The sequence below is a fragment of the Balaenoptera musculus genome, chromosome 20 (assembly GCF_009873245.2).
Source record: "Balaenoptera musculus isolate JJ_BM4_2016_0621 chromosome 20, mBalMus1.pri.v3, whole genome shotgun sequence".
NCBI classification, from domain to species: Eukaryota; Metazoa; Chordata; class Mammalia; order Artiodactyla; family Balaenopteridae; genus Balaenoptera; species Balaenoptera musculus.
This window is the reverse complement of record NC_045804.1, coordinates 47,182,886-47,196,120: the sequence shown is the minus strand read 5'-3', so window position 1 is coordinate 47,196,120 and position 13,235 is coordinate 47,182,886. Positions and strand designations below refer to the sequence as shown.

The following is a 13,235-nucleotide window of genomic DNA, read 5'->3' as shown; positions in this document are numbered from 1 at the left end:
AGAATGTGATTTAGTAAATCTGGAGTGGGGCACAGAAGGCTACATATTTTTTTTAATCTACATTTTTAAAAAACAATATCCCTAGCAGATTTAAAACCAGGCGTCCTACCCTAAAGGACTCTGCTTGCTACCACGCCCCCTCCCTCTGACAGAAGGAGCCGCCAAGTCCAGGTCTCGCGACAGTTTCTTCTTTCTTCAGCATCTGCCGCAGGTCGCGCGAGAATGGCTCGTCCAATCACGAGGCTGAATGGAGGCCCAAGATGGCGGCGCACTGGGAGCGTAACATTTGCGTTTCTAGGATCTTCAAGCTGCTGGTGGCTTAAGACTCTGGGGTTGTAGAGGCCCACACTAGACTAGTCGTCTGGAAGGAACTTAAACCTCAGAGGTGAGTCACTTAATATCTTTCACGCGGGTTGCGAGTTCACTTAACCTGTGTATCACCTAGGTTCCACATTCTCCTGTTCTGGGCCTGTGAGGTGCTGGCTTCGGGGTCTAGGGAGAGAGACCAGATGGTGTGTGTGTACATGTGCGTGCGCGTGCGGGGGTATATGTGTGTTGGGGTGGGTAGGAGGAATTGGCAAATAGAGTGGCGACTAGTACTGAAGTAGGAAAGACCGGCGGGGCGGAGGAGGTTTAGAGAGATCCAAAACTGAGGCGGGAAGATAGTCTGAGTGGGTAATATGAGGACGTGGAAGGAGTGGAAGAGATGGAGAACTAGCAGTGGTCGAACTAGTGGAAAAAGCCGGATTTATGAGGGAAGGAGACGAGAGAAAACGGAGATTAGGATTGAAGTGGTAGGGATCTGTGCAGAAGGAATTCAAAGTTCTGAAAGCGGAATTTAGATTATTTTACAGACTTACGTATTAAGACACATGGTAGTTGAAGAGGATTATTAAGGGTCAGGAGAAACCAAGGAAACAGAAGCGTGGAGATGGGAAAGATCAAAGAAAGTAGAAGCGGAAGCTTAAGTGAAGATCTACTACTTTGGCTTTCTGGACTGACTCGGGTAACCGGAAGAAAAAGGTCCAGCCCTAGGCCTGAGCCTTTTAGAGACTTAAGAGGACGACTGCTTATCAAGAATGAGGGTGCTGTGTTTCAATGTCCTGGACAGTGTAAAGAGTTCCATCGTGCTTTCAATCAAAAAACACTTATTGCGTGCCTGCTCTCCAGGCCCTACTTCAGGCTCTGGGATATCGCAGTGAATAATAAGATAGACAAAATATTTTCCCTCATGAAGCTTACTGGCAAGGCAGATTTTAAAAAAATAAGTAAAATATATGGAATGTCAGATGGGTAAGTTTTATGTAGAAGACTGAAGCTACTAAGAGAGACAAGGAGTGTGTTCACTCGCTGCTTATTTAAATGGAGGTACTCAGGAAAGGCATCAATGAGGAAGTGACATTTGATCAAAGACCTGAATAAGGTGTGAGGGTACCTTGTATGTATGTATTTCTGAGGGAATAACAGTTTATGCAGACCAAACAGCAAGTACAAAAGCCGTGAGACAGGAGTGTGCCAGACTTGCTAGAGAAACAGCAAGGAGGCCAATGTGGCTAGAGCAGAATGAGCCAGGAAGAGAAAAGTAGGTTAGGTTAGAGAGAAGTGAGGAGTGACAATGCTGATGCCAGGTAAGAGCTGACACTCAGTTAAACTCTGAGGAATGGGATAGATTTAGCTAAGAACCCATCGCCTGTATTGGGAGCTTGGTTAGCAGAGAAGTGGCTTTATTGACTCATTGTGCATCTGTTCTGACCAGAAGGGTTGAATAATGAAGGAAATGAATCTATCATATTTGTAATTTAATTTGTCCATGTGTGTTCAGAGTGTTACGTGTGTGCACTGACATCAGGGTACACGCATGACACTCTGAACAGGGAGGAGAAAGTGGCAACAAATGAGTTTGGAGGAGTAGATTATGTGTGCCTTGTTAATTATTTTGGACTTTATCAGCCTAAAAGCTTTAGGAAGGCACTGAAGGGATTTACCAAGGAATGTTCAGTTTTGTATTGGGGCGGGAAGAGGGGGATGTTGTTGCTGGGGTGAAGTGGATTGCTGGGGCAGGAGTGGTTAGAGAGGGCTTCCCTGGTGGCACAGTGGTTAAGAATCCGCCTGCCAGTGCAGGGGACACGGGTTCGAGCCCTGGTCCGGGAAGATCCCACGTGCCGTGGAGCAACTAAGCCCATGCGCCACAACTGTCGAGCCTGTGCTCTAGAGCCTGTGAGCCACAACTACTGAAGCCCGTGTGCCTAGAGCCCGAGCTCTGCAACAAGAGAAGCCACCGCAATGAGAAGCCCGTGCACCGCAGCGAAGAGTGGCCTCCGCTCACCGCAACTAGAGAAACCCCGCGTGCAGCAACAAAGACCCAACGCAGCCAAAAAAAAGAGTGGTTAGAGAGACATCAGTTAGAGGCTATTGTAGTCATCCAAGAAAAAGATGATTATGGTCTGTGGCCTAAAGATATGGAGTTGTGAAGGGCGGAAAATGGATAGGGTCAAGAAATAATTAGGAGATGGAGAATAATCAGGACATGGTGTGTTTGGAATGAGGGAGGCAGGGTGGAAAACGTGCTAAAGATTTCTCGCTTTTGTGCCACAAGGAAGATAGTGGTATCATTCAGCAAAGTAGGGAAGATTAGAAGAGGACCAGTTTGGGGTGGGTAGAAATGATTTAATTTTGGACATGTTGTGCATGAAGTACTTTGGAGCCTTTCAAGTGAGTAGTCTCGTGGGCAGTTAGATGCATGATTTGGAACATCTCGACAATTCTTTTCTGAACATGGTTATTAAACTTCCAGTGTGGAAAGCTGTCAAAAACCTTCTGAGTATTAACAGATTTATTACCATGTAAAGTTACATCTCTAACAAAGCCTGCAAAGGAACGGTACTTACTGCTAAGAGACTTTACAATAGCAGATATGACTGAACTGGGGAGATTAGGGAAGGAAAGACCTTCCTGAAGAAGAAATGCTTGAACTGTGGTAGTAAGGATGAGTAGGAATTCATCAGGTGAAGAGGGGGAGGAAAGAACATTATAGACAAAAGGAGTAACCTGGGTAAAGACCCTATTGCCAGAGTGGAGGGAAAGAAAGAAGAGCAATGGGTGAGACTTAAGCTGATGGTGAAAAAATAGGTAAGGCCACACCATGCTGGGTCTTATATGTATGCTGAAGTAATGAAGTGTGGGCTCATGGAGGCCAAATAAGAGGCTGTATGGGCTTCCCTGGTGGCGCAGTGGTTAAGAATCCACCTGCCAATGCAGGACCACTGTAAAAACTAACCTCTGACTATAATATTCTTGGCTGTAGATTATGTTGCCTTCTGCCACTTTGATGCATTTAAAGGAGTAGTTTCCAATTTTCTTCCCTTGGTTTAAAAGAAAAAGATTCATCACATGTTGCATACATTTTAAAAAATTGTGGTAAAATACACATAACATAAAATTTACAGTTTTAACCATTTTAAAGTATACCATTCAGTGGCTTTAGGTATATTCACAGTGTTGTGCAACCATCACTACTGTCCATTTCTAGAAGTTTTTCATCATCCTAAACAGAAGCCATGTACCATTAAACAGTAATTCACCATTCCACCCTCCTCCCAACCCCTAACTTCTAGTTTATTCTCTGTCTGTATGAATTTGCCTATTGTTGGCACTTCATATAAGTGGAATAATATAGTATTTGTGCTTTAGTGTGTGGCTTATTTCCCTTAGCATAATGTTTTTAAAGTTCATACATGTTGTAGCATGTGTCAGAATTTCATCCCTTTTTAGGGCTGAATAATATTCCATTGTATGTATATCCCACATTTTGTTTATTTATCTGCTTGTGGACACTTGGGGTTGCTTCCACCTTTTGACTATTGTGAATAATGCTGCCGTGAACATTGTAAGTATCTGTTCGAATCTCTGCTTTCAGTTCTTTTGGATCTATACCTAGGAGTGGAATTGCTGGGTCATATGGTAATGTTTAACTTTTTAAAGAACCACCAAACTTTTCCACAGCAGTCATACCATCTTCGTTCCCACCTGCAATGCCTGAGGGCTCCAGTTTCTTTACATACTCGCCAATACTTGTTATTTTCTTTCTTTCTTTCTTTCTTTTTTTTTTTTTTTTAAATAATTGCCATCCTAATGGGTATGAAGTGATATCTTATTGTGGTTTTGACTTGCATTTCCGTAATGACTAATGATGTTGAGCATCTTTTCATGTGCTTATTTGTTGTTGCACATTTTCAAAATATAACTTCTTCTTTCTCACTTGGTTGGCAAAGATGTATTGGCTGTAACTGTTGACTTGGCAACCACAGCTTTTCCTGTTGACTTTTTTTAACTAAATGTGCGATTTCCCCCCCCCCCCCTTTTTTTCTTTTTAAAGATGGCTCTGAGTAAATCAATGCATGCAAGAAATAGATACAAGGACAAACCTCCTGACTTTGCATATCTGGCTTCCAAATATCCAGATTTTCAGCAGCATGTTCAGATAAATCTGAATGGAAGAGTGAGGTAGGTAACAGATGAAGAATTCTTGATACAGTATTATTCTAGTGTCATTTGAATGGACACAGCATAGTGGAAAGCATACTGGACTGATAGTAGACCTGAATACTAATTCTAGACATTTCCTTAAACTTCTCCTCTGACCTTGGACAAATCACTTAACTTCTCTTGGTTTTAGCGTTTTAACCTATAAAATCAGAAGATTGGACCAAATGCTTTTAAGTTTCCTTCTGGCTAAAAAAAACAAAAAACAAAAAAAAATTTCTTGATGTCCAAATTATTGCTTACCTAACAGAGATCCCAGAGTGCCTGCAGAAACCTTAGGATTGTACTCTAAAACTTGGTGACTGGTGAGGGTCTAAAGTCCTTATTTTAAGTGTGTGTTTATTTTGATGTGAGGTAGGAAAATAATAACCAGGATATAAAAACTGATTTCACTTCATTATTACTTAGAATGTCACTAAATTTGAGTTTAAAAGTTAATTATTAAAAATTAAGAAAATAATAGTATGACGCTTCAGGAAATGGCAAGGATTATGATAGTGGTATGGTAATAACGGATGTTTGTGTTATACCCTTGAGAAGGGGATCTTTGACTGCCATCCTAAACTCTATGTGAGTTACAGAGGGGATGGGAAATTTCAAGCCTGCCTGGGGAAAATGTGGGTGATTCACCTGTGGGGAGGAGGAAGAGCAGGATTTGTGGAGCAGTGGGAAGGTCGGGAATAATAGGGTCAGAGGGCTTGAGGCATTTTGTTGACCTCATCCTTCCTCCTGGCAGACTTCTTGTAGAACTGGAGGCCCTAGGCCAGGACTTAACCTGGGGGCCAAGGTACCCTAGAAATCCTAAAACTTAAAAAAAATATATATAATGCATATTTATTTACATTCATTTTTCTGGGAGATAATCCTTGGTTTTCACCAGATTCTCAGAGAGATTTGTGACCCCCACCAGTACACAAAGGTTAAGTCAAATGCCCTAGAACTGTGATTTCCAAGCTTTATTGTCTATTCCACTCAGTAAAAAGTTGAGCACAGCTCCATGTATGAATGCTTGTATTACTTACCATGTTACTATATTAAACACATTAGAAAACATACTTCAAACTGGAAATTAAAAATATATTTAAATAAGAGTTCTAATATTTTCTTTGCATACTCTAAAGATTCATCTTTGGCACCTTACTTTGGAGATCACCCCAGAGATACTGAATTGGTGTTTCACTTTGTTTAGATCATCTCTACCATTTTTCTTAAACCTTTGTTTCATAGTTATGTATGTGGATGTTATTTATCCTGGTAGCTTTAGAGCAGATACAGTTTTGTTATTCTTTGTTTCCTCTCTACACTTATTTTTGTACTTAATTATTTAACAAATATCTGTTGATTAACCATTTTGCTCTAAGTTCCGGGAGAGCCATAATAAACAAGAAAGACTTAGTCACTGCCATATTTGGAGTAAACACACTAGTGGAGGAAGTGGACAAATAAACAAGCAGTTAGCCTTTCAGTGTGTCAGAACCTGTGGAGTATACAGTGGAATCGCACAGAAGGAAGACCTGACCCCAGCTTTGGGATTTAGAGAATGATTTGAAACAGATACGGTGTCTTAGCTGTGTTCTGAAGAATGAGTCTGAGTTAGCCAGGTAGAAAGAAGAATGTTACAGGCAGAGGGAGTAGCGTGTGCAAAGAGCACGGAGTAGTGGGGGACTGGAAAAGTTGAGTGTGCCTCGGGTGTGGTGGACAAATAACAGAAGGTGAGGCTGGGAGGATGATGCTTGCAGTACTTGATAAGGGCCAGTGAGGAGTTTGGAATTTATCTTAGGGACATGTGCAGAGAGTTCTTGTGTCTTCAGAATTACTCATCCCCAGCCTTATGCACTAAAGTTTTAAAGCAGGGAAATAACATTCAGAATTGTGTTTAGACAGGTGACAGGTGTATTCTAGGAGCATTGTAGAAGATGGATTGCAGGGAGAATTAAGACTGAAAGTATAGGCAAGTAAGTAGGAAATGGTTTTAGTAATCTACATTAGACATATTGGTGGCCTAACTAGGTAGAGGGAGGAGGGATAGAGATCACTGGATGAATTTGAGAGAAATTCATGAATATAATTAGCAGGACACAGTAGAAATTAAGTATGAACCAAGTATGGTGCTTGGTATTCCAACTTAGCAAGAGATTAGGTGGTAGTGCCATTTACTGCAGCAAGGAACAAGGGGGAATGAGCTGGTTGGGGGGGAGATGATATATTTTCAGTTTGGGGCATACTGAATCTGAGAAGTCTATGTGCAGTTGAAAATGGAAGTCAGAAGAGAAGGACACAGCGGTGGTGTGGGAGTGGTATTAGTGAAGGCCTTGAGTCTTTGAACTGAATACTGAAGGATGAATAGAAGGGGGAAAAGAGTTCCAAGTATAGAGAACAGAATTTTTTGAAAGGCCTGGTAAGTTTGCAGAACTGCATGTAGATGGGGATGAAGTGGATATAGAATAACAGCTTAGGGAATAGTAGGAGATGAGACTGAAAGGAAAACAAAGAACAGGTCACAAAGAGCCTTTCATAGCTCTTAGCTCATGCAAAGTAGAATGGACTTGATTGCTCAGACTTTGAGGAACCAGAGGAAGATTTTTAGGATGGTTAGGATTTTTAAGATGGCTTAAGATTTATATTTTTTAAGAAAAATCACTCAGAGCAGACCAAACAGATCTGTTATCACAACATATCTGAATGGCTTAAGGGTGTCTGACAAGTAATAGACATTCAATAAATATTTGTCGAATGCATGAGAATAATTCTTCTATAAAATCTAACTGTATGCCATTTACAGATGGCATACCTAAAACAAAATTGCAGATAAATAAAAAATAAAGGGATGGGCAAAAATATACTAAACAAATGAGAGTTCCCTCCAAATTAAAAAAAAGTAAGATAGAAGGCAAAAAAAGCCTCAAATTAGAAAAAGAAGACTAGTTTGTATTGACAAAAGAAATAACGTTAAATGAAGACTTAAAAAAAGACTTTTAGCATGTTGAAAAATGTAACATAAGAAATATCTTTTAAAAAGTGATATAATTCAGAGACATTTTTTCTTTGTCTTTCCAACCAAGTAGAGAAAAATAAACAGAACAATGGCCTTAGGGACTTTCAGAGGATCAGTGAATGCTTCAAAGACAATTAGGTAAATATACTGTTTGTGTATGTTCTTTTTCTTGGGGAGATAGGGTTTAAAGCTTTAACCTATAATTTGAACTTCAGTTTTAAAAGAGTAGTTGACCCAAAAAAGGTTAAGTACTGCTGATAAAGAGCCTAAATAATACAATCAGTGAGTTTGATTTAGTGATATATTTTGAACTTTTAATCTATAAATATGAATGCACATTCTTTTTTTTAAAATTGATACTGCATTCCTTTATTTTATTATTTTCTTTATTTTTTGGCTGCTACGCAGCATGTGGGATCTTAGTTTTGCAACCAGGGATCAAATCTGCGCCCCCTGCATTTGAAGCGCAGAGTCTTAACCACTGGACCTCCAGGGAAGTCCCACACATTCTTTTTAAATAGCTTGCACAGGCTTATAACACTAAGAAGTGACTGAGTTGGAACTCTCTCTGGCTCAGTCTATTGCTTCCCTTATTTATTTAGAGTTAATAAGATTAGAAGGAAAAAGAATTACAATTTTACAGATAGCTTGATTATTGTCTACCTGAAAAAACATTTGAGAATCACCTAAAAATATTCAAATGGGGCTTCCCTGGTGGCGCAGTGGTTGAGAGTCTGCCTGCCAATGCGGGGGACACGGGTTCGAGCCCTGGTCTGGGAGGATCCCACATGCCGCGGAGCAACTAGGCCAGCTAAGCCCGTGAGCTACAATTACTGAGCCTGAGCGTCTGGAGCCTGTGCTCCGCAACAAGAGAGGCCGCGATAGTGAGAGGCCCGCGCACCGCGATGAAGAGTGGCCCCCACTTGCCGCAACTAGAGAGAGCCCTCGCACAGAAACGAAGACCCAACACAGCCATAAATAAATAAATAAATAAAAAATTTAAAAAAAAAAATATTCAAATGATTGCTGAATAAAACATACATATAAATATTTTTAAATGTATATAAATAAATAGAAAATTGATAGGTTTCCAGATACTAGTTGGAAAATATAGTTGCAATAAAAGATCCCATCCACAATAACAAAGAGGAATAGGCAGAAACTTGGCAAAGAAATATGTTAAGATCTATGTGGATAAAGCAACAGAATTACCCTCAGGGGTCTAGGGGAGACAATGAATCTAGGGACACCGTGTGTTTCTGGATGGGGAGGCCCAGTATAGTTAATATGTCGATTCTTCCCCAAATCAAAATCCTTCTAAAATTTTTGGGAGAGAAAGCGACATAATGTTTCTTCTGTTCAAAGAAAAGATACTCAAAACAAATGTTATAAGTGGGTGATGGCAAGGTGAAGGGGTGTAAACTTTCCCAGATGAGTATTTAAATATATTGTGAAGTTTGAGTAATTAAAACATTAGCCCAGTAGTGCCACAAGAATGGGCCATCAGTTGTCTGGCACAAAGTGGCATTCAAGTCTCAACAGCATGTGCACATTAAATAGGGTGATTCCAGCCTGCATTCTACTCAGTAGTATACCTCCCAGAGGGAGTGTAGAGTGGACAGGGTGAATCTTCCTTTCTTGATCAGTCTTGACTCCTGTGTGTTTCTCATAATGTGAATATCTTACAGTGCTATGAATGATTAAACAGCTTTTGCAATGTTCTCTTGGATTTTCACTTTATATGCTTACTTTGGAAGCTGACTCCTAAGTAAGATACCACCCCACCGTGTAGAGACTGTAACATAGAATAAGGACATTTCAGGTTGTTAAGGGTGGAGGCAGACAGCAATGGATTTTTAATAGATGCGTTGGAACAGCTGTGGGGAAAGTGCATTAGATTCCCTTTCCTATATATTATGCAAAATAAATTCCTGATGGTTTGATGATTTCAGTATATTTATTCTATTGAAGTACTAGAAAAAAATATATAGGTGGACTGTTTAACTTTCGGTGTAGGGATGGTCTTTCTGAGTAAACTCCAAGGGTAGAATTGATAAAGGAAATTTTATGGATTCAACTACATAAGAAGTAAAAACTTTTACATATCAGGAAATAGTAAAAGGTGACAACACAGTATAAATATTTAGCTCCCTTAATATAAAGAACTCTTAGAAGACAAGAAAAAGGAAGAAAACCTTAATATATAGGTTAAAGATAAAAACAGGCAATTTACAAAAGAAGAAAGACAAATGGACCAAATTAGCAAAGAAAAAATATACAGTATCCATCAATGGCAAAAATGTAGTCAAATAGGCATAGTGATAAAATGCTGGTAGAGTTGCAGCTTTGAAAGTTCTAAAAGCATACTTAAATGAAATAATGTATGTTTGAGGATGTTTATCCCAAGGCTGTTTATAACAAGGAAAATTGGAAATAATTTAAATTTCCAAAATTGTGGGTTCTTACAGTGCAGTTCCATACGGTGGAATACCACGTAGCCTATGGAATGGGTGTTGCAGATTATAAAACATCATCATTTTGTTTCATACTGAAGCCAAAGTATCTGTGCTGATATGCTGTGCATAGAAAAGGACTAAAAGTTATGAACTTGATGTTCAAAGTGGTGGTTTTGTGATAGGCAAAAGTAATTTTAAAGTTTCTTGCAAGGAAAAGCAAATTTGTCTGTGAAGGGATGGCAAGAGGATGAGGCAAGCTTGAGAAGAGCTCCTCTTCTTTAATAATGGAGCAGTATGAGCTTACCTATGGTTGGTAGTACAGCATATTTAGAAGGGATCTATGATAGAGGAAGAAGAGAAGATATGTACTTTTTTTTTTAATGTAAACAGCCTAGGGACTTCCCTGGTGGTGCAGTGGTTAAGAGTCCGCCTGCCAATGCAGGGGACACGGGTTCGAGCCCTGGTCCGGGAAGATCCCACATGCCGCGGAGCAACTAAGCCCGTGTGCCACTACTGAGCCTGCGCTCTAGAGCCCACGAGCCACAACTACTGAGCCCGCGTGCCACAACTACTGAAGCCCGTGCACCTAGAGCCTGTGCTCCGCAACAAGAGAAGCCACCGCAATGAGAATCCCGCACACCACCACGAAGAGTAGCCCCAGCTCGCAGCAACTGGAGAAAGCCCGCATGCAGCAGTGAAGACCCAACACAGCCAAAAATAAATAAATAAATAAAATTTAAAAAAAAAAAAAAAAAAAAAAACAGCCTACCTGCTCCTGGACATCATCCTCCTTGCTGCTTACTTAAGTCAGAGTTGTTGATGATTATATGCATCAGTAGAATGTTCTTTATTTTTATAGTGGCTTTTTATTTAACTCAAGAAGATATATGAAAAAGAATGGCCAAAATGTAAACCCAGGTAATGATGGAAAAGGAATACCAGGAAGAACATTAGACCTGAGATGGATTGAAGTGTCATTTATTTGCTCAGCCCTTAAGTGCTCTCTTAGGGGACGCAGGGTGTGATATGGAAAGAGGGGCACTTCTGAGTGAGTCATCCAAAGGACCAGTCTTGAGAGTGCCACTTACCAGCTGTGAGGTTTTAGATAATTTTCTTAGCTTTACTGAGACTGAATTTCCTCATCTAAAAAGGAGGGATAAAAGGACATACTTTGGATGGTTGTCATAAAGGTTAGCAATGATGTGTGCAAAGTGACTAACACATTGTAGACACTTAGTAAAGGATAGATATTGTTGTTAAGCCTGGTACACTTGATAAGGTACTGAGGATTGCTGGTGTCATCTCTCTCTCCCTCTCTCTTTTCTCTCTCTTCCCTGCGTCCGTCACTGCTTTGTTGTAATCATATCTGACCGTTTCAATTAAATTTTAGTTTGTGCTTTTTCACAGAAACCAGGAACCTATGTTCCCCATAGGAACATCCTGCAATTTACTTGAGCCCTGTCAGTTGAGTTTGAATAGGGTATGACACTTAACTGATTTGTTTTTAAATCAAAGACCTGGCATTGAAGGGCTGTGTCATAGTTTGTGACTGTACCATTTTTAGCACCTCAGTGAAGATCTAATGAATAGAAACCAATGTTGGAGTAAGGTGGGGAGGCTTCAGCCTTTATTGTTACATAAGGTTCAGCCTCTACAGTGTTAGAATGATTGTTTCTTTAACCATGGTTACAGAATGTATCTTTCCAAACCCCATCTAAGAATGGTAATACTGTATTCATCAGTAGCAGAGCAAGAGTCATCATGGGGAAATCAGACCTGAGCCTGTTGACAATAGGCTGTTTTGTTTTATGAAGCTGGATGTGTTAAACAAACAACAAAGACTGATGGTATAAATTGCTAATTTCCACGTGAGAGCTAATTTTAGTCCCTGTGCCTCTCTGTGCTCTCAGAAATGAAAATGAAAAAAGATCTTGCCTGTGTTCAGGAATTTTGAATGTCCCAGGGTGCTAAAGTGACCTAGATATTTAACTAGTGAAGTCAGATGACTTCACTTTTGTTCTACAAAAAGATTTCCAACCCTCAGATTAGTGTCTGTATTTTCTTAGAAGTAAGAAAACAAACACTCATTTTGCTAATAACAAAGTCTAAGAATCAGCTCTTCATTGATTTTTGTGTATTTTCTTCAATTAGACTAGCTTCTGCTTGATGTCTTATACTTTTTGGTGATTAGGATGTAGTTCCTTATTAATAAGTTGTATGCTCTATTCCATCAAAGTAAGCACATTTTTTAAAACAGTGAGAATTGTTTATATAAACAACTCTGTTTGAAGGCACTAAGAAAATATATTAATTACATTGCTGTTTCTCTGCTCCAGATGTTTTGTGAAGCCATGTAATCAGTGCTCAAGCTGCACTACTATCTTTTGGGGATTGCTGTCATTGTGGGAAATATGCTGGTTTGGTCTCCAACAGAATTGGCCCCCTTTCATGGAAAACAAGTACTCTGGAACCAAGGATCTGTTTTCCTTTTTTGAAAAAGGAGGGTTTTTTTTTTTTTATTATTATACAAACATTTATAGAGCCCTTAATGGGAAAATTATAGAAATATATCCTTCCTACCTACATTTATAATGGGAATGTTGCATACGTAAAAGAAAAAAGGTAACGGTTCTTTCACTCCAGAGATCAAATTACTTGTGTTCCTTTCTAAGCCCTGTCCTTATGCATATATAGTAATTTTTGTGGTTGTAATTTTGCTATAGGTACAATCAAAGGACTTTTTTACCCACACTTGACATAAGCATTTTCCATATAGTTATAAAACACTTATTGTTGTTATGAAGGTGATATTATATAACATGTGTTCAGATAATACAAAAATATGAGAATTTCCACATCCAGAGGTGGTTCTGACCCTTCCAGATTGTTTTCTATGCATGTTCACATATAGGGTCTTTTTGTCTTGTTTTTATTTTTACAAGAGTGTGATCATAATGCATGTATATGCTTTTACCCAAACTTGTGGGAGTTTTTTTTGTTGTTGCTGTTAATTTATCAAGGAACCCTCTTCATACAAGACTGTCTGAATCAGCCCAGTCTTACTCCTTTTCATGACTGCAGAATATTCTCTTGTATGGATGTGGTATAGCTTATTCAGTCAACTCCCTAATGACTACCTTTAGATTGTTCCTAAATTTTCTGTAATACAAAACTTAAATATATTTAACTGTTTCCCATACTCTTGGACTTCTTTTTTTTTTTTTTTTAAGTTTCACTGAATT

General features: G+C 39.4%; 1 protein-coding gene across 2 annotated transcripts in view; it reads left to right on the top strand.

Annotated features, from left to right (window-relative positions):
* Positions 1–233: 233 nt before the first annotated feature.
* Positions 234–13,235, top strand: part of METTL16 (methyltransferase like 16) — a 60,991-nt gene continuing 47,989 nt past the window's right edge. The window contains exons 1-2 of one of the 2 annotated variants that reach the window (XM_036836549.1): positions 234–385; positions 4,376–4,503. In XM_036836549.1, coding sequence (XP_036692444.1) covers positions 4,376–4,503 — 128 coding nt within the window. In that variant the 5' untranslated portion in view covers positions 234–385. The remainder of the gene's footprint in view (positions 386–4,375; positions 4,504–13,235) is intronic. The other variant, XM_036836550.1, reaches the window with a different exon arrangement.